At 36.5% G+C, this 22,210-nt stretch overlaps 1 protein-coding gene across 2 annotated transcripts in view; it reads right to left on the bottom strand.

Moving 5' to 3' along the window:
- The window catches only part of KIF5B (kinesin family member 5B), a 38,827-nt gene that overhangs the window by 13,738 nt on the left and 2,879 nt on the right, over window positions 1-22,210 (bottom strand). For both annotated transcript variants that reach the window (XM_052805832.1, XM_052805823.1), the window contains exons 2-14: window positions 15,324-15,411; window positions 13,569-13,642; window positions 12,995-13,099; window positions 12,533-12,581; window positions 12,143-12,198; window positions 11,945-12,032; window positions 10,304-10,428; window positions 8,604-8,708; window positions 8,047-8,192; window positions 5,807-5,955; window positions 4,259-4,452; window positions 3,369-3,437; window positions 2,037-2,243 (exon numbers count right to left, since the gene is read on the bottom strand). In XM_052805832.1, the coding sequence (XP_052661792.1) occupies window positions 2,037-2,243; window positions 3,369-3,437; window positions 4,259-4,452; window positions 5,807-5,955; window positions 8,047-8,192; window positions 8,604-8,708; window positions 10,304-10,428; window positions 11,945-12,032; window positions 12,143-12,198; window positions 12,533-12,581; window positions 12,995-13,099; window positions 13,569-13,642; window positions 15,324-15,411 (1,455 nt within the window). The remainder of the gene's footprint in view (window positions 1-2,036; window positions 2,244-3,368; window positions 3,438-4,258; window positions 4,453-5,806; window positions 5,956-8,046; window positions 8,193-8,603; window positions 8,709-10,303; window positions 10,429-11,944; window positions 12,033-12,142; window positions 12,199-12,532; window positions 12,582-12,994; window positions 13,100-13,568; window positions 13,643-15,323; window positions 15,412-22,210) is intronic.

Consider the following 22,210-nt stretch of genomic DNA (forward strand, 5'->3'; position numbering starts at 1 on the left):
CCCAGTTCTGAGAGTTCATAAACACTACACTTACTCTAGAGCAGTTTTTCAGCTAGTTTGAACTGCTGTGGTTGTAATGGCTGCAGCTCAGCAACTTGCATACTCAGAAATTGTCTGCTCTTTGTTCTCCAGTTTTAAAAAAAATGCCAGAAGTTTTACAGCAGAAAAGTTTCAGGCAGTTGATGCCAAAGGACAGTTACTGCATGGGTTAGCTGTGACAGACTGTTCTGGTTTCAGCTGGGATAGAGTTAATTTTCTTCCCAGTAGCTGATATAGTGCTGGGTTTTCGATTTAGGATGAGAATAATATTGGTAACACACTTATGTTTCAGTTGTTGCTAAGCAGTGTTTACACAGAGTCAAGGACTTTTCAGCTTCTCACCCCACCCCACCGGCAAGGAGGCTGGGGGTGCACAAGGAGTTGGGAGGGGACACAGCTGGGACAGCTGACCCAAACTAGACAAAGGGATATTCCATACCATATGATGTCATGCTCAGTATATAAACTAGGGGGAAAGCTAGCTGGGGGCCACTGCTGAGGAACTGGCCAGGCATTAGTCAGTCAGTGGTGAGCAATTGCATTGTGCATCACTTGTGTATTTTAATTCTTTTATTATTTTCCCTTCCTTTTCTGTCCTATTAAACTCTCTTTATCTCAACCCACAAATTTTACTCTTTTTTTGCCAATTCTCTCCCCCAGCCCACTGTGGGGAGGGAGTGAGCCAACAGCTGTGTGGTGTTTAGCTGCTTGCTGGGTTAAACCACAACAGAGACTGAGAACACTGAAATATCTTAATTTTACTATATCTCAGAACAGTTGTTGCTTTCTTGTGGATTGAGTTATGCATGACACTCAATGGACATTAGTTATACTATCCAGAATCACTCGACTATCTATAAACTAATTAAAACCAACACCACAAACAAAGAAAAACCCCTGAAAAAAAGTAAACCACACACTTAAGAATCATACACACATACAGCTAGCCTATCCCACCAAATTTTAAATGCTGCTCATAATAGGAAGACCAGAGATCATCTGATTTTCAGCCGACCTTCAAGTGATGTAAGTTACCAGTAAAGATTACTTGGCTCAGAATACTTAAAAGTTTAAGGAGAAGTTTCATGATCTTGTGAACATCAATTTTAATGCCAGTGTTCTATCTAGTCAAATCTTACTAACTGAAAATTCACTAGAATTTCACTAGAAATTCACATTCACTAGAAGACCCAGACCCACTCAATTTTTATCTTCAAGAACAGAGAAGAATGAGACTTGCACCATCACATATTCTGTCTGCAATGCCAGCAAACATGCTGATGCTTTCCAGCATTTAGAATTTTAGGATAGCAGGTAGAGTATTAACTGTTTAAAACTCTGATGTCTGCCAAATAATTGGCTACCAAAACTGCCAGTCAATTCAGAAATTATGCAGGTATGTAAGGAGGTGTACAGTATTCATCCTGTGGGACCGATGCATCTGTATTTTAATCAGGGTGATCTTTTGGAGTATGTCCTCAGTGTTCAGAACTACTCCTTTCAGAAAGTAAAATAAACTGCCTATTTTTGAAGGCATCAGGATAAGTTATTTTACATGCCATAAATACAGCATGCAAATAAACATTCCTTTCAAGAAAAGCTGTAGCATGCTCACAGCAATTTCAAGATTGGAAGGAGCAGATTCTTAAGTGAGGATTATCCCAACTGCACCAGAAAGAGAAACAAAACTGCATCAGACCACCAGCATGTAATGAATGTTAATGTCTGACATCTAAGATTTTTCTGAATACCCTTCAGGTATTAAAGTGCCATAGGGACTAAAAAGATGAGAGGTATAAAGGTCAATATTCACTGTGCATTTTTCTGAAGCTTACTGGTTTTAGAAAATCATCCTTTGCTAAAACTAAAGAAGTTTTAGACTTAGGCTCCCATTTTCCCTTGTGAAAAACCTTCAAATTACTTCAAGCAAGAAATACAGGCAAGGCAAGAAAAGTTACATTGAAGACTGTCAGTAATTTCTTATCCCAATTTCATACCGATTTTTGATTGAGTTCATCACTAAGAAGTTCATATTCCTTTGCCTTATCTTCTACTTCCTGAGACTTCTGATCATAATTGACAGCTAGTTCTTCAAGGGCTTGTAACACCTCTTTCACTTCCTCTTTAGAGGCATCATTTTCAGCCTGAAGGCGATTCAACTCTGCTTGCAGGTTGTCTTGGTCCCGTCTGGTTGATGCTAGAAGCTGCAACATTGAGAGATTTATTTAAAGTTACAACAACAAATAATCATCAAGAAAATTCCATGTATAAGTTGAATCTTATTAATGCTTTTAGCTACTACAATAGTTTGTATCTACGTTTTTGCTGTCTAGCATCATCCAATAAGGATGCCAAGGACAGGAACAGTGAGAATATAATGAACAAATTTAATTTATCATCTATATCCATAGTTCTTTAGCTTTTACAGTATCTTCAAAATGGAAATGATTACAAATCAAGACACATAAAGGACAGCAACTGGAAACGCACATGGAATATTGCAAGTTCGCAAAAAAGCCACCAATTACTACTCATGAGTCCAAAATTGTCAACAGGCTAGGGACTAAAATTCCAGCATTTTAACACTGTTAGCTGCTGAAGAGTAACTAGACAAAGTGAACAGTTGCTAAACAGGCAGATTTATTTATTTAAATAAGATTAAACAGTAGCTCCAACTTCCTGAGTCCTCGACCCATTTCCTTCTTGCCGTGTACACAAAGATTATTATTATTTTAATCTTTGTGCTATAAAGAATTATTTTTTCTAATATCTTAGCTAAATAAAGTTAACAATTTCGTTATTAATAGGTATTTTCCCCATTTAATTAAGTTACATCACTGGCAAAATGCATACAAATAATTTGAATATTCTAGCAAGTATGGTCTGAAGTAACACATAGATAACTTCCTTTTTCATTATGGGCCATTACATTTCCCTCCTCCCCCTTCTCTCTCTCTCTGTACAGCAACTGACCAAAAGTAAGCCTTAAAACAGATTTCTTATAGTAAATCAAGGTATCTTCAGTTTTGACAAACTGCAAACTTTGCATGGGGAAAACAACTGCTGATGTCTTTGCATAATATATTTCAACTGCTTCGATCTTCATGGATACTTAAGGTTCAAGTAAACTGGTTTAAGTTTAGCCATCAGCACAGTGTAAGTGGGGGGAATGAATAGGCAGAACATTTAAATAAGGAATATAAGAGAACTACTGTACAGTAGTAAGCAGTCATTCTACTCCCTGGTCATAATGTGTGACCTATTCAGAACGTCTCCAATTTCTTTAAAGGAAAGACAAACAAAAATAAAGATGCAAGAGCGAAACTCACCTCTTCCTGATCCAACATTTGTGTTTTCAGTTTTTCTACTAGTTGACTCTGCTGATTAATTTCTTCATCCTGCAGTTGAAGTAAGACTGTGTTCAATAAACTTACAAATACCACTCAGGAAAAAATAATCTAAGAGACAGCACATGTTAGGCATCTAACTTTTCCATATTCTGAGACAAGTACACAACTGAAAGCAATAAAAGTAAAAAAATAATCCTTTTGACTTCACTGGCTGATCCATTAAGCTCTTAACCTGGCATGTATGTGTAAAACACCATGCTTCAGAGACAAAAAAACTCTTATACCTGTGCTTTTACAAATCTTCTCCAAGTTGTTCTAACTTCCAAGAAACAATTAAGATTTAGTTAAAAGATTTTTTTTTCCCCTCTCCAAATTTAGTACTACTGCTTCAATATAAAATTATGTTCAAATAAAATATGCATAACATGGAAGGAAAAAAACTGCTGTCTTCAAATTACTCATTTTCCCCGCTTTCTCATTATTTTCCTTTCTCTGATATAGTATTATTCCAAACAATCAGCTAGGAATGTTCTATACCCAGAAAGTAGAAATACCATTCAAGACACTTATTAACTTTTCCTTCCTAACTTTCATTTTTATCTTTTTTTTCTATGTACTGATACTTCAGTTTTCAGGGCTTTTTTTAGTATTTTCAGCAAAGAAGGGAGAGCAACTAAGAAAGGATACTAACTTAGCACCAGATAAGGCAATTTTTCTATCTCTTAATCAGAGCTTCAGAATTAGAGTAGGCACTCCAAGCAAATACTTAAGCAAGCTGTACTAACAAATGAAGACTGGCAAATTAAATATTCATAATATAGTTCAAGATAAATTTCCAAGAGGTCTTACATTAATTAAGAATGACATACCTTGTCATCCAGTTGTTTGTATAGTTTGGCAATTTCTTCCTCACATTTTCTTCTCTCAGCATCAGTGAAATTGCCTGTTACTCCAATTGTGGTAGCTGGTTTATCATTAATAACAGTAATATCCTTGTCCACTGCAAAAGCTTCTAAGTTGGCCTTCTCCTTGTCAAATTGTTCATCAACCGGTACAGTCTCCCCTTAAAGAAAAGGATATACTTACTTTTAGTACAGTCAGCCATGAAGTATCTTCCACAAAGTTAGCCTTGAGAAGTATTACACGCTCCCTACTAACAGTACTGCTCCACAGCTAATAAGCAGTCAAGTTCCCATGATTACATGGTTTAAAAAAAACGACCACTAGATCATGTAAACTATCTCCTGCTTATCACAGAACATTATATTTCACCCAGTTACTCTGCTATGAGCTCCACATCTCATATCAAACTATCTTCTAGAAAGGCACCTCACTTGCCCTGAAGACAGAAAACCCTTTCTTTTCCCTTGGCAGTCTGTTCTGCTAAGTAGCCATATTTACTTTTAAATTGCTTTGCTTCTAATTTAAAATAGTTTTTCAGTTACACTTTTATCCTTTTGTGTTCATTAAGCCTTTTCTGATGAGAACCCTTTATTAACTTCACACAGAAAAAATACCACACACTAATCAAGGCACTTCTCTGGTAAACTAAACTGAATTCCTTAGCATCTTATTACAAAACATTTTATGCAGTTCTTGGAAAGTATGGGCTCTTTCTGACACTCCAGTACCTTGTGTCAATATTCTGCAAGAATGATACTTAACATTTCAGGTGTGGCCTCATAACATCTCTATGAAAGATTAAAAAAAAAAAAAAAAAATCACATCCTACTAAACTTAAAGTGAGCCCATTTTTCTCAGATTAACATCAGGATGTGGTACAGTTGTCTACAAGGCTGCAAAATCATCTTCTACAGCTGCCAAACTCCAGAACACATCTGTAAGTATGACCTATGTTCCTCCTTTCCTGAATTTAAGGCTTCATATATAACTTGCATTTTGCCAGACACTTCAAATCAATAAGAAGTTAATTATTCAGGAAGAAAGAATGAGTTCATATTCTGTACTGTCAGCAATTTGGGGGTTTGGGTGGGTTTTTTGCCTGTTAAGATGTTTGAGCTTTAAACGAGGACAAGTTCTTATGATATTGATTTGAATTAGAAAACCAGAGGCAATATTTTACTCAGTTCCTGCATTTACAATTAATATCAGTTTTTCTCCCCCAAAATAACATTTTTAGAATGTATGTTAACTCTAGCTCTGCTAGTAAACCAAGTGTTGAAGAACCTAGCACCAAGATACTTCCAGACATTTCTGACATCATGTGATTATTAGAAGTTGTTCCAGTTGCATACAGTGAAAAATACGAAGTTGCAATGTCAGCTTAATACGCTAGCTTTAATATTCTTATTCCTGTCTTGCATAGTGCTCTTAGTTATTTTTGGTATCCTGAAGACTCATTCGGTGTCTGTTGTCTCACCTAAAGTTTGCGGAACAAAAATATAATTGCTTCTCACCGTTCCGCCATCTGTTGAGTTCATTTTCTAACCACTGTATGGTATTACGCAGAGTCTTGTTTTTCTCTTTTTCCTTCTCATACTTTTTCTTCCACTGTTCTGCAGTGAGCTCCACGTTAACGCAGACTGTGTTCTTAATGGTCTTTGCTCTACAAAGAAAAAAGCAAAAAAGCTCTGAAACTTCATTTTTGAAGAAGGGAATTAAAGGCTATTAAATAAAATTTCTACATATCACTGGGGGAAATGTAAACATTCCCACCTCTTCCAAAAGCTTATTTCTACTCCCTGTCAACTTATTATGCTTTCAATTGGATTGATACAACTGTTAATGGACAGAGCAATACAATAAACTTTGGGAAGGTTGAAAAATGTCAGGCTGGCTAAGTTCGAAAAATTCAGCTGCATATTTTCACCTGAAAGAATTCGAGTCAAGACAGTAATGCACAGCTTTGAACAAAGGGTAGCATTCACCACACCTAGCAAACATTTCTCCAATGGAGAGCATAATACTTTTAGGGTATAAACCATGTAGCTTATTTAAAAAACAGCTCATTTCAACCTAAAAACCCAGTTACTAGATCTCCATTAACCAAAAAGGCATACAAGCTATGAAGTTCAGATGTGATTTTCTACATTCAGTCAAGCAAATCTCATCCAAAGACATTAGCTTTGGAGATGAAACTACAGGTACTAATAATGTACCATCATGAAGGTAACGTACAGTTTTTACTTCAGTGCCATACCTCACTTACCTCAGTAATTTTTCTGTATAGTGTCCTACTACCAAATAGACCCCCTCAACAATCAAAACAGGAAAAAAAGCTTAATGGTAATTAGAAATTCCCCCTCTGCCCCAATAGGACTCCTATAAACATCTTTCTGCAAAGTCTTATTGGGACTGATTACTACCAAAAGACACATGATTTCCTACTAAGTTACATGATATTTATCTAGCCTTCAGTTTCTACAGCTTAGGGTTTCATCATGAATTTATCATCCCAAGAAGGCTGAATTAATATACCAGACTAACTATGGTGACTGAGATAGAAGCATACTCTATTAACTCCTGAAGAAGTGAAGAGCATGAGGCAGTGAAACAGACACCAGAGCTACAGCTGGGAGACACCAGAGCTACAGCTGGGAGACACCAGAGCTACAGCTGGGAGACACCAGAGCTACAGCTGGGAGACACCAGAGCTACAGCTGGGAGACACCAGAGCTACAGCTGGGAGACACCAGAGCTACAGCTGGGAGACACCAGAGCTACAGCTGGGAGACACCAGAGCTACAGCTGGGAGACACCAGAGCTACAGCTGGGAGACGCCTCCTGGTAGCTCATTCAAGAAATACTAAGAGGAAAGGAAAAGACCTCCTAGATTCTAAAAGACGACAAAAAGTCCTCTACTATTGCGGAATGCAGTCATTACTCCACACCCACTAACTACCCATATTCTGCCAGATTTTTAAGAAGTCTGAAGTCATCTGATCTACTTTCCATAATAAAAACACTTCTCTGAAAAGACCAGTAGAAATTTATCTTATTGAACTAAAGTGGAAGAGGTACGCTAACATAGAAGACCAGATGAACCAAGTAAAATGCTGACAGATTTTGTAATGTGCTGCAGTAAATGAAGTAATTAAATCTAGTGGTCAGGAACTGGAGTATTACGATGAAGTCGTAATAACGGAGTGGCAAAGAAGAGTTACCTAACAAAATGCCAAATTTGAAATGGGTACTTATAATTTCAATTACAAATGACACAGGAATTTAGAAGCATTAACTCTAATGTTACTGGAATGCTAGATACAGAAAACAGACCAGAAGATGTAATTCAGCACGCTATCAAAGAAAGAGTGGCAGAGGACAGGTTCTCCCAGCAAATAAAGGATTCAACTTAACAAGGGAGAACTCCTTCCTCCCTCCCTCCTTCCACTTTGGGGGGGGGGGGGGGGGGGAAGTATTAATTACCCTCCAAGACTATACATTAAACCACATTTTGAACCAAACTATATGCTGTCCTCGAAATACACAGTCTTCAGGGTCCTGCCCACTTTAAAGATTTTTATATAATATAAGATAGATCACAACACTTAGCCACATGTGCACTGAAGAATTACAGAAAGAAAGTAAACATTCTAATTAATTTGGTTCAGGAATCTTAACAGAGTAACTTACTTATTTCTCATTCTGCATTTCTTTCTGAGCACACTAAGAGCAAAATATGAAGTCATTTACTCACCTTTGGCCAAACAGAAGAGTAGATTTAGTTTCAGATTCATTGTATGAAGATGGAGAACAGCAAATAACAATAGTGGTTCTGCAATTACCCCCTAGTGAATCTTGAAGGATTCTGGTCATTTTGCTATCACGATATGGAACATAAGTCTACCAAGAAAACGGTTAAATGAATCAGTCATGGGTTTCAGACACATTATTTAATTTGCTGAAATAAGAGCTATGCTTTTGCTAGGCATAACTTCGTTAGAAAGACATTAAATTCTACTTTAATTCATAAATCATAAGACTGAACACACATGGGGTGACATAAAATTGTACTTCTATGTTTGATAACTTCCAGAGTACAAGAAAAGTACCATACTGAAGGTTAGGTTCTTCAACATTAACTGTAACTTCATTAATTATCATATAACAGCCATTTGCAATGCATTTATGCAATTGGATTAGTTTAAAAGAGTCCATGCATATCACTGAGATCAGTAAAGAATTTCTGTACATCACGTTCAGAGATGCAAGCCTTTAGCCTTGAACTATAAAAATACAAAAAAGAACACTTACACTGCTTTCCGCCAAAGCAGAGATGACATTTCCAAGAGCAGACAAAGACTTGTTGATGTTCTTGGCCTCATCCAGCACAGCACCTTCTGCTCCAGTTTTACTAACCTATACAAATATTTCAGTAAATTACTAAATGCATCTTCAAAAAACACCTTCCACATTTAATATAAAGACTTGAGTAATTTTTCTGCTTTTAAGTCAGTCTCCCTGACTTTGAGGTACTCATAAACAAGCTGGATTAGAATAAGCAAACTCCTCCTCAGACTCTTTCCCTGATTCACCATCAGTTTTTAATTCAGAACTCAGTGTTTGAAGATGTTTCTGATTTTTTTAAATAGAAGCGAGTATTTTCCCTGCAAAGTACACCTTTTCATAGAAGATACATGTATAGTTAAAAACTTTCATCAAATAAACAAATTCAAAAGTTGTTTGAAGTTTGTCAAAAAATTTGAATTCCTTCAAGTAAAAGAAAAGAAGCATTATGAATAGTTTGTCCAGAGGTCATCCTTAACAAACAAACAAAAAAACCAAAAAAACCCCCAACAAACCACATAACAACACCCCCCCACCCCCCCCCCACCCCTCCTGGAGAATACAGCAGTTTATATTAGCAAGAATTTGTAAGAACAGATTTTAGAGGCTGAATCTGACCTACATGAGTGTTCGAGGAACTTAAGTATATATCAGCAGAAATGTGAAAAAAATCTACCCTGACACCATTCTATTTACCTTAGCTCTTCTGCCTCGAAGGCTGAATTTGATTTACAGTCCTATAACCCTCTCTTTACTATTCTTCTCACCAAGCTCTGATCATGACTATAACTAAGCAATTCTATTTGCCCATGTTTAAACCAACTCAAGACAAGGCATCAGAAAACCTCATGTATTTCAACACAACTGGGAGAAGCACAAAAGTAAAGTTTGAAATAAACAGTGAAAGGAACAAAACTACAGAGAAAGGAGACCTGCAACCCAGGCCTTTAACTTCATTCTCGCTTTAACGAGAATGAAACTGGAAGCATAAAAAAAAAAAAAAAAAAGACCATTACTAAGAAAAACATTTCAGAATAAACACAGGATCAGAGACAACAAAAAGGCCATAGAACAATGACATGAGGAAAGACAACAGCAAGCAGAAAGGACTGAAAAAAGCCAGAGACGAAGATGGGGATAAACCCAGAAGCAAAGATGAAAAGAATGTCAAAAATCCAGCTCCTGAAAGGCTAATTACAGTCTATAAGAAGTGATACAGAATAAGCAAAATGGTACATATTTCCTTCTCTGTTTTAAGCCATTGACACAAGAAAGCAAGCTGTCATTTTAAAAAATGTTAATCAGAATTTCAAATTAAGAAACTTGGTACCACTACGTAAGAAAATCCAGATATTCCACATCCATAAAACTCTTTATTCCCGTACCTGGCTAGCCAACACACCTGTACACTTTTTTGCGCTCTCAGATACCAAGACTGAACTCTAGCCTATTTCCCCACCTTATTCCATATTTACAAACCCTCACTGCAGAAACGCAGATCAGCTTAAATAATCAAGCCAGACTACAATTCAGAGACCACATTTCAAAGTCAAAATTAAAACACTTCAGAGATGACAACTGAAGAATCAGTATTACATTAATGTAAAATATTTGATTGTAAAGAATAACCAGAGTTTTTCAGAGCAGAAAAAGAAATTTAGAATTACCTTTTCACTACCTGCCAAGTCCACAAGGTAAAGTTTTCCACTTAGTTTCTGTTCTGTTTGAGTATTCTCTTGTTTTACATTAATAAGAAAAATACTATGACTTCGGGAGCTGTGTTCATTCATATCTATAATCCAAAATATACAAATTGACAAAAATATTTGTACAACCAAACTAACTTAACAAAACAGTATCTTCCCACAGTGAAGCAACAGATCTAAAGCTAATGAAACTGTATAGTCTCTCAATGACAATAAAACTAATAGTATCGTCTAATTGAGTAACAAAGATCCAGTCTTCCTTGGGCTTCTATTAATACCACATAAGCTCACTGATAAGATTTGCTAGCCTGTGAACTATGGATTTCACACATGTAATTTCCTCTAATAGAACAGAAAGCACATTTACATTCTGAAACCAGAACATAGTGGGTTTTGGGGGGTTTGGGGCGTTTTTTTGGTAGATTTACAATGTATCACATTTTATCCTTTTTGTGAAAATTTGAACTGGATGGCCCAAACCTCTCACCCTTTTCCGGTTTAAATACCTACTGTCCCCTCTGCTGTGAAACATGTAGACTAAACAAGACTTACTGAATTTAAAGAACGATTTTAATTCATTAACAAAATTTAAGCTGACTGCAATGTGAATGGAATGTCTGCCTATTTCTTCTTCCCTTTAACCATAAATCCCTCACAGGCCTAAAAGCACCAGCTTACTGATGCCACAGAAGCTGCTCAACATAGAATAATATCCTTCTATCCAAATTTCTGTTATTTCTCCATTACTTAGTCTGGTCCCTGCTTCAGAACCTTACTACCTAGGAGCAATAAAGTGAATGCGCAGGACTGAGTCATCCCTTAAAAGAAACATCATATTTTTATTTTTTGTTCCTTAACCAAAGAAACGAGAAGAAAAATCTCTTATTTTCTTAATGATCGCATATTCTTTCTTTTCCTGAATAAAGAACTAGACACAGGAAGATTGTCAGAAATCGCTGAACGCCAGTTTGAGGGTGAGTTTCACAGTCACTTCAGTTGCTAAGAACTTAAGTATTATTTTGCATGCACCTCATCTTCCCTTGTCTTTTTTTTTTTTTTTTTTTTTTAAACTCTTTGTCACTTCCTAATCCTGCTTCTTGTGGGAATTTGGAGACCTATGACATGGCTCCTTGCAATGCAGCTGCATGCCACAGGCCAAAAAACTTGGGATGTTGGGACACTGCTTAAATCTGCAGCATGTCTGAATATATATTCTGACCAGCTTTTCTTAGAATATGCAGCAGAATTGCCAAACTGTAGACGAGCCACAGTGCCTTACTTGTAGATTCATAGGTTAATTGAAACAAATTCCGCAAGCTGGGATTTTGCACTATTCCTAATGCAGAACTGCACCTTTTTCTCCAATGATTCAGAGCTCCTCACTGATCACTTACTTTCTCCTTTCAGTCCAAGCCTAAGTAACAACATCTAACAAGAAATGAATTGAAATACTTGTTTCTGAAAGACACACCAAAACTGCTTATGCTAGACCCTTTCAAAAACCTGAATGATTTAGCTTACTATTTTTGTCTTCCCTACTTTTTAAGGCATACCAGAAGCAAATCGATAAAGCACTAAAAGGAGACAAAAGATAACACTTACTTGTAACTGCTACATGTCGGTTTGATTTTCCTTCATCTATAGTATCCATAACTTCTTCTGGACTACATACAAAACGCTCTGTGCAACCCTTTAGAAAAAAAAAAAAAAAAAGGCAAAAACCCACCACACCAACAAGCCAAAAGTAAATGATGTACACTAGAGGAGTGAAAGATGAAAACATATCAGGTTGATGCTCACCTTTACATAGGGAACTCTATTTTTGTCCTCATGAACAGAAAGATTGGTCTTTGAAACTGGAAGAGAAAAAGTTCTAAAGCTAACATATATTTCTTTTCAAGATGAATGAGCTGTGTACAATACATGTCCGAGTCACAGATGTTATTTCTCAGCAACACATTATAAAAACTTAATACACATGAAACCACCACTACTGCAGCTTTAGTAATATTATATAAATTAGCTCCATACTTTCTCATTTTGATGTACCCTTATCATGTATAGGTTATCAGCATACTGCATACATATCTTAGTATCATGATAAGGTTTGGGGGTTTTTTGGGGGTTTTTTTTTTTAATATACCTCTCTCCAGAACAATTTTCTATGTTCAATATAAATAAAAGGCTTACCATCCAAAAGGTCCCTTATTTTATCCAAGTATATTTCAAAATATGACACCTAGAAGTGGGAAGGGGAATAAAGATACAGCATCAGAAAGCACAAATGCTTTGCTTTTTGACCAGAAGGATCCCAGCATGATTATTACGACCTCCCACATAATACCACGTCTAGCTCTAGTCCTTAAGGCTGAACTAAAACACACCTTTAAGAAGAAACTATTTTGATCAAAAGCTTCAAACACTTTCAGCACTGCCATAGGTTATCAGGATAGCTACCATCAATGTTTAATGGAAACAAGATTAAAGTGTTAACGTAATTCTTCTTTAAGAAGAGTCAGTTACTTCAGAAATAACTCACGTTTAGATTTTCCAAGTTACAGGCATTTGAAACAGATACAGAACATCCATTTAAGCATAGACTACTTACAGTTTTAACATAGATTAAATAAGTAACAAAGAAGAAAAGTTTACCTTTATATGAAACTCAAGATTCTCATCCATAGAGTAAATATAATTAAAAATATCTTGCACTATTCTTGGAATAATACCCATTCCATCTGGGTCATGAAGCTTCCCCTTATTAGAAAAAAATACAATAAAATGAAACATACTGAATCCAACATAACAGCATCCAAAGGCAAAACAAACAGTTAACAGACAAATTAGTTTTAAAATAATGCTGACAGGTATGATGCACTTGTTTTACCTATAAAGGAGAGTCTTGACCATCCATTTAGCCCCAGCATTTGCCAGGAGTGAAAAGAACAGCCTCAGAAATCTCCCAAACTACTAAAAGTGAAAATGTACTAATAACATTATTCTTGTGTTTCTCATCCTGCTACTGAGGGCTGAAAAAAATACAGTAATCGCCATTCTCGGTCCTAAAAAAACATTTTGGGTATCAAAATGTTGCAATGAAAAGGGAAAGAAAATTAAAATTGCAAGATGAAAACAAGTAGGCATCTTATTTCTAGAAAGATAAGACTATCGTGATGAAAAGAGATGACAGTGACATTAAGAGGAAAATTATTTTAAGATTTCTTACTTCCATAGTGTGTGTCTTTCCAGACGATGTTTGCCCATAAGCAAATATTGTACCATTGTATCCTTCAAGCACATCTAAAGAGAAAGAGTATTTTCATTAGGGTTCATTTCCTTCTTCTAAAGGAAAGTCAAATGAAACAGAATGCAAGCAGGCAGCTCCTAAAATGTTCAGCAAGTTAAATCATTCAATGTTTGGGAACTCTGTGCTACAGTTGGGGGGAGGGAGGGTGTTCCTCCCTACCCCTTTTAATGCATTAAGTCATCATTGACTACGTTTTAGAAGTTTACTGTATTGGAAGCATCTGTTCCTTCAAACAGAAAAATCAGGACTTGAGAGTCAGGAACAAAAAGGAAATCGATACAACTGCCAGGTTGAATAGATAAGTCTTTGATAACTCAGAAGAAGAAACCATACACGAGAACACTATAATATTTTCTGCCTTCAGGAAAGTTTAATTGTCCAATTGTGAAGAGAAAGGGCTACGCTGTAAGTTTTAAGCATCCTACTCTTTGGCCATAAGTTTATATTTCAAATTATGAATGAACCAACCCAAAGTTTTAGATTGAGGGGTGAGGGGCTGGTGGGTTGGCTTGTTTACAAGTCAGTTACTATAGAATCACATCCTGCAAGCAAACTTTTATTTTCCAAAACCAAGCATGAGATACTCCAAATAGGGAAGTCTTTGCCAGCCCATCATACCCATAATCCATTTGTACCACTACTAGAGCTCATTTGCCACCTGATGTAACACAGCCTAGAAATGCCACACAGAGAAACAGGTCAGATTTTTAGATGGAGGAAAGGGGCAGCATTACAATTCTTGGTTAACTCCAGTTTTTAAGGAGCAAACTTCTGATCTAATCCTGATTACTACTGAACTCATTAAAGGGTTAAATAGTTGCAGCAGCATGGCTTTCCCCACAGCAATTCACTTTTCTAATGATCAAAAACCCCCTACATTTACCCAACCCTCTCTTGTCACTAACAGTTGATATTTCAGGGGTTTCTGACAAGGCTTTGTTAAAGTTATTTTGAAAGCTGTGTCAATTAGAACTTATTACTGATCTCCTCAAGAAATTAATCGATTTTATTTTCAGAGAACTAGATAATTGCTTACTACAACAACTTACTGCGGTATAACCTTCTTTGTGATAAGACTTGATTTTCTGAAGTTAGTAGGCCAATTCTGACAATTCAAGTTTGGAAAAACTGTACACCCTGACATGCACAGCAATAACTCATGTTTAAACTTTGAACTGTGAAGCTAAAAATCATATTCAAAAAATCCTCCTTAAACTGCGAATTAAATGAACAAGCTTAAAAAAGATCTATAGCATACATGGGATTTCACAAGTTTCCTTTCCTCTCATATTCCTCCAAACAAACTAATGCAGGATGTTTTCACCAATAAATATAAGGGGGCGGGGGGAGAAACCCCAACAAACCTATTCATAAAAGTTACTTTGATTAATTTCTGACAAACTGTTGTAAACAACCTTTTGCAGAGAACTGCAAAAAAACCCAAAATGTGACAGGTAAATGTTATCAAATGTTGCAATTGACTGAAACAGCAGGTTAAGCATTGACATAATTTATCAGCTCAACTATAGGATGATTTTATACTGCTATGATCCACGATGGCTCTTATTAAACACTCAGAAAGCAAAAGGGAGCAATAGAAGTATCAGTTTTCACAATGAAATCCACACGAATATGAGACATTTCCTTATGGTTAAAGTTGGTGTTCTACCTTACCTTTAACAATCTTTTTAGCACAATCATTGTATACTTGTTCCTGTGATGTGTTTGACTGGAATACACGGTCAAATATATATGGCTTGGACTGGAAAAAAAAAAAGACGACACAGAAGAGCTATTAAAAACCAGATGCTGGAAGGAGAGCTGGAAGGAGAAGTGGAAGGTGCTTGTTCATATAGTTTAGAAGTAGCCTATGCTGTCTCAACCCAATCTTTTGTTTTATTTTAAGCACTTGAAGACTGTAGCAAGGAAATCGGCTTATATAGTGTTGCCTAAATCTTCACATGCTTGCCTACAAGTAAGGCCTTGAATTAAATACATTTGGTTTCAAAGTGCAATCTAAATGGTTCTCCAAAACTACTCTGCCACATGACCTCAATTTACTTGATTTACAAGGTAAGCCAATGCCTAGTCTGTGCATCTAAGAATCCCTTATTCTCTTCTACTCTGGTAGCAGGTTTACTCTGGTAAACCCAATTATTAAAACCAGTTTATACCACATCACACAGAACATCCATCTTGGTAATATTTGTTAAAAACCTCAAACCAAAAAGAAACATTCAGATCACCTACAGTCAGCACAACAACTATTTCCCCTTACATGATATCCTTAAAATAAAGTTCCATAAGCAGAAGAAAAGGCCACTTTGGAGGAAGGGAACCTTTCACAGAAGACTCATTTTGGAAGACACTGTAAGAGGAAGCTCTGACATAGCTTTTTGAAAGGAATGTTGGATTTTGTTTTGTTTTAAAGAAGATATTTTCCTAACACAGTTCTACACAGCTGACAATCCATTAGGATATGAACTATTATGCTCATCTTACAAAGTTCCAATTTTTTTACCATTTTCAGAGCTTGATTTAGCAGGCAGCGAAGCAGACAGGCAAGGTTTACAAGGGACCTAGGTCAGTTACCACTGCTACGCTCACTTGCAAGTGCTCCATTTTGCCTAAATTTAATTCATAGAATGGTTTAGGTTTGAAGGGACCTTAAAGATCATCTAGTTCCAACCCCCCCTGCCATGGGCAGGGACACCTTCCACTGGATCAGGCTGCTCAAAGCCCCATCCAACCTGGCCTTGAACACTTCCAGGGATGGGGCATCCACAACTTCTCTGGGCAACCTGTCCCAGTGCCTCACCACTCTTACAGTGAAGAACTTCTTCCTTACATCTAATCTGAATCTACCCTCTTTCAGTTTAAAGCCATTACCCCTTATCCTATCACTACACTCCCTGTTAAAGAATCCCTCCCCATCTTTCCTGTAGGCCCCGTTTAGGTGCTGGAAGGCTGCTATAAGGTCGTCCTGGAGCCTTCTCTTCTCCAGGCTGAACAAGCCCAACTCTCTCAGCCTGTCTTCACAGGAGAGGTGCTCCAGCCCTCTGATCATCTTTGTGGCCCTCCTCTGGACTCGTTCCAACAGGTCCATGTCCTTCTTATGTTGGGGGCCCCAGAGCTGAACACAGTACTCCAGGTGGGGTCTCACGAGAGCAGAGGAGAGGGGGAGAATCACCTCCCTCAACCTGCTAGTCACTATGGTCATTCATTATCATCCTCCCTCAAGGATATTCTGGAACTGCCTCTCTGGCAGAGAAACAAGTATAGCTTCCATCTTTCACCCACCCACCACATTCCCTTCCCCAGCCTGACCTTCCATTTATCTTTTAATAACATCTAGCATAACACCAACGAAGGTTTTTAGATTCAACACATATCTATCTGCTGAGAGGGCTTGAATTCAGGTGGATGAGCTCCCTCTTGGAAAAAGTAATTACAGCATTCACTGTGTAAATATGCTCAAGAAACCACAAGACTCAGTAGGCAGAAACTATCCCTAAGGTGCTGAAGTTTGTCAGAATGCTTGTTTCACAGCAGGGAAAACACAAGCCTTCTTGATTACTCATTTTAGCTTCAAATACACCTCAAATTCCTACGTTCTACAGGTAGGATTGAGGCCATTACATATACCAGAAGACAAACAACTAACAAGTTCCAAGTAACCCTGAGGTAAGAAAATGAAGACTGAGAACACATTACATAAAAAGGTAAGTCACTGTAGAAAAAGATAACACTAGCTATACATTTTCTTTCTCACTAGCAGCTGTAGTTTCAAAAAGCCTCCAACTTCACAAATGTCAATCAGCCACACTACACACTGCAAGTCATCTACATCACAAAATATTCATCAGATCTGTTTCATGCTCAAGTGCATATTTGTATGCACTGAAATATTACCATTTTAGAGGATCATATTTACCACTACACCTTGGAAAAATATAGTAAGAAAAGTGATAGTGTGCAATGTCACTGCAAACCACCTGTGCAGCATTAGGAATTTGTGTGTTTGTAATTGTAAGGTTTAAACTCTTCTCCAAATTATTACTCCAGAAAAATATATAGATGACAAGTATTCCAATTAAATTGATTTCAGAAAAATTAGGGAAAGTTCCTGGATATTATCTTCTGACAGCCTATGCAGCAACTGTTAACAATACTGTTTCTCACAGATCCCAACATATCTGATCTTTGCTGTTCCCAGTAGACCATGACAACTACGAGAACAGAAAAGTACATTAAAATGCAAACATTATTTTGCATAGTATATGTTTGAATGTATACACATACATTATCATGTGTTTATATGTTACTACAGAATATTTCTGATGCCAAATAGCAGATTTTCTTATTTACTTCAGTGAAATCCAACTTTAAAAAAAAAAAAAAAAAGATTAAAATATCAGGCCTAGTTTCCGGTACAGGAAGATAACTTGTTTAGAAAGAACTGTAGGCACAACCTGCACTAGTCTGCAACCATCCTGCAATCCACAGGTATTTGCAGCAGGTTCTGAAAAAGCTTTCCTTCTCTAGATTTTTAAACAGTATTTAGAGGGTTTTGTGTGTATTTGTGGTTTTTTTGTTTGTGGTTTTTTGTTTGGTTGGTTTTTTAATTCTTCTGCCAAGCAAAGGTTGACTGAATGGAACTATTCTTCTTTATCTATGTTAAAGGAAAATTATGTTTACTAATTTAAGAGTAATCCAAAGACACAGAATATTTTTTAGACTATCTACTCTCCAATTGCCTCTTAAATGCCTTCATAAGAGAACAGAGCCAAATTACAGCATCCCATATAATTACAGTCTCTTTTGTTGGACAAAATGTTAAAATAAAGAACAGCATGTATGATGAATGCCATGGACGAGTAAGAACAGAAAACCAAGCTGCAACGACTTCACTTGGTCAGTAATGCCTTTAATTGATCTTGTTTATTTATACAAGTTTTATTTATACCGGTGAAAGCTGGTAGGCACATGACAAATTCCAATTTCCCTCAAGTTAACAACTGCTACCAACATACCCCCCAAATTTAACAATTCTGGCCAAAAGAATCCTCACGAGGAGTTCTGTTTATACTGCTTGTCACTTCCCCATCCCTCGCAGGCGGAAAGTGGAGGGATTTTGTACATGTCCTTAGTATTATACGTTCCTAGATGAAGCCACAATACAACTTCAAAGCACTCAAAAATCCAATTACATATTTCCCTCCCTTCCCAGGTTGCAGTACACTTATCACACCTATGAAAACCCACATCAGAGGCATGTCCCTGCTCCATCATCACTGAATCAATATCTAACCAAGTAGGTTTAGCCAAGCAGGTTCCAGGATAATTATGTTTTAAGAATACAAGTTACACTCAGTATGGTTTCACATCTTTGACATCTGCAACGCTATGTCTTACCACTTCTCTTTACAGTCTACTTTCTGCTGTAAACAAAGGTAAAACAGTATTACACAGATTACCCTGCCCTAGAAAGCTGCCTCATTACCTTTAAGAGATTAATCAAGAAAGATTAAAGTGTCAGATATTTTTTCTATACCAGATGCCTTTTCTTCCCCAAGTAGTAAACAATCAGATATTATGATGAACTGAAAACACAAAAGGTCCAAGCAACATTACCAGATGGTGTCCATAACAGTGGTAGTAGCAGTGTCACTACCATGATATGATGCTGCTTTGACATACTCCAGAAATTTTCAGCAAGCATTGCTCAAATCCTAATAAAAATTTAATACATATGACCTATAAGCAACACACAAAATATCAAGCAAACAAGCAGAGCTTCTGACTTCCTTGCTCCAAATAGAACAGAATCCTTGCCTAGCACTTGTTCTGTCAGTAATCAACTACAAGACAACTTCAGCTCCCGTAGTTGCTTGTACTGAAGGGATGTGGTCCCACAGCAAAAACTTTGCAAGCGCTCTCACAGCCCTCAAAAAAGTACATCTGCCAACATGATTTAGCAGTAAAGTGAATCTTAATAAAGGGTTTACGTTCAAGTACACAGTTCTGCAGTTAACTCGAAGACTAGTTACCCGTTATCCTTATATAACAGGACATTCAACCCATCTAAATCATACAAGATTTAGAGAATGCGTTAAGTTTCTTCAGAAAAGTTAGTTTTTGTCAGTACCTTCAATGAGGACTGCACAAAAATCTGCAATCACAACTAGACTGAAATCTTACCTCAAAAGTCCGAGAAATACTTAAGGTTATCCCCATAGAAATATTTTTTTTTAAAAAAAACAACTTATTTCTACCATTATAACTTTCCATAAACTACAGAATTGGTTATTTGTAAATTACCTGAGTTCACCTTATTTTTTATGCATTAGTATCTGAAGCCAAGTCAGCAGTGAAAATTTACTTGAAAAATCGGTAGCATATTTTTCTACCACAACATACCCAGATGCTCTTTACCAGTTTTTGCTAGAATGGACAGTTAAAACAATGCTATACCCACCCATGGTTAGCTTATCCTTGGTGAGAGGTTGAAGTAATAAGTAATGGGCTTACCTTCCCTTTAAGTTCTGCATCTTTATTAAACAAAGTTCTTCCCATCAGCACAAAATATGTTAAAAGAAAAATCCCACAAAGAATAATTTCTGGAAAGTATGATGTCAAATACCTGAGTCAGTTCTTCCTATTACTAAGCTAAGGTACTGCTGCTTTGACACACCTAACGGAGTCCAGGACTGCAAACGAGTGAAAAGGCACTGTTCCAAATCAGTATTTTATTTTTAGGATAAGGAAAAAGGATTTTCTTCTTGTCCTAGCTCTATGCATACAAAACTGCAGACAATACAGAACAGTTAGTGGATCTCAGCTCTTTCTGACCCATTTTTCTTATTTCTGTGCAAATACTGTAACTCAAATATCAACTTTTACAGCAGTTATTTATTGTTACAGAAGGACTAAAACATGTAATTTTATTTTAAAAAATTGTGACTAGAAACTCAGTTTCCAGCATCAAAACAGAGAGGAATTTTGGAACAAGAGTTTCAGCCAAGCTTTGCTTTAGTTAAAAAGTTTCTTCTAAAGAGAAAAGCAAGCACTGCTGGCATAAAAATGATCATTGAATTTCAGAACAAAAACCAAATACGAGTGAGGTGTCTCTAAGCAAGTGGTACAGCAGCCAGGGAATATAGCTCTCCCTTTACATATTACTGTAAGCTAGAATATTTGCTTTCTGTTAAATCATCATACCAGTATCATCTGCAAAATGTCTCTATTATCTACCATTTCATGGAATGAAGTAAAAAAAAAAAAATTAGAGTAAAACTGAAAGAATATGATTGTTTCAGCTACAGATTGCAATTTCTGATTCATGTTTAAAGTTGCACTGTAGACATAAAGCATTTTTATTCACGTGTTTCTAATTAAGCAGTGCTTTCCTTCGCCCTAGCAAATAAGACAAAAAAAGTTGTTTTAAGAATGCACCTTGCTTCTTGCATTTATGCAGTCCGGCACAGCCTTTTTTTCTGCAATGCATATTTTCCTTTTGAATAATCTGCTGCCAAGAGCTGTAGTAATAGCAAGTGATCTTCACTAACCTGATTCTAACATAAATTAAACCTAGCCTTGCTCTCATTTACTATCCAATACTAGTTTAAAAGGTAATGAAAAAGCAAGCTACATGTCTCAAGCTCTTTCCAGGATTACAGGGGTTACATCTTACATACAAAAAAAATAGTACTCTCAGCAAATACGAAAATACAGGCAGATAGCCATGATTCTTTCTTAAAAGCCATAGAAATAAGGAATATACTATGATCATTACTAGAAAAGTTTGGATAATAGAGGGATACTGCCCATTTGTGTGAATGCCCGTAACACCTCGCCACTTCAGTCATTTGATAGTACTGTTTTCAGTTTAGGCTTCAGTCCAAAATTCTTGAGTGTCACTGTATTCAGTAATCTATCTTATCTTTTGGACAGTTTTAAGATGAGCAAGACTAGGTATAGAGATGTTTTTTTAAAAAGAAGTATAGATATGTTATGCAGAACTATAAAGCTACTTAGTTGCAAGCAGTTTTACCTTTGAAAAAAATAAAGGACATAATCATATAGATATTATAAGCTTGCTATTCCTCCCTGTTTCATCTTACTCAAAAGCCTGAAATCCATGTGCAAATTGCTATCAATTTTTGTATAAAGGTATATTTATGATGTTTAAAATAAAAGCCATAGACTCATAACAAGTCACCCTATTATCTGTTTTAAAAAAAAAACTTATATTGAATTAATAGGAAGAACCATTAGAAAAAAAAGTATTTAATAAAATATTAAAGTGGAAAGAAGCCACCTTTGATTAATACTTTAAAAGCTCTTTGCTAGTTAAAAAAGTTTCATCCTGTGGAAGGACGGCAATTTTTCAAAGCCTGCTCTTTAAAACATACCAACCCCATATGTCCACCCAAATTGCTGTTACACACTAGCTACAATTAAAACAAGTATTTTATCTGACACAAATCAAAACAACTCACTTGTCCAGAAAGACAACCATGCCAGTAATTACATAGGAGCTAGGAAAAGAAGGGAGGATA

This window comes from Harpia harpyja, chromosome 1 (assembly GCF_026419915.1).
Source record: "Harpia harpyja isolate bHarHar1 chromosome 1, bHarHar1 primary haplotype, whole genome shotgun sequence".
NCBI classification, from domain to species: domain Eukaryota; kingdom Metazoa; phylum Chordata; class Aves; order Accipitriformes; family Accipitridae; genus Harpia; species Harpia harpyja.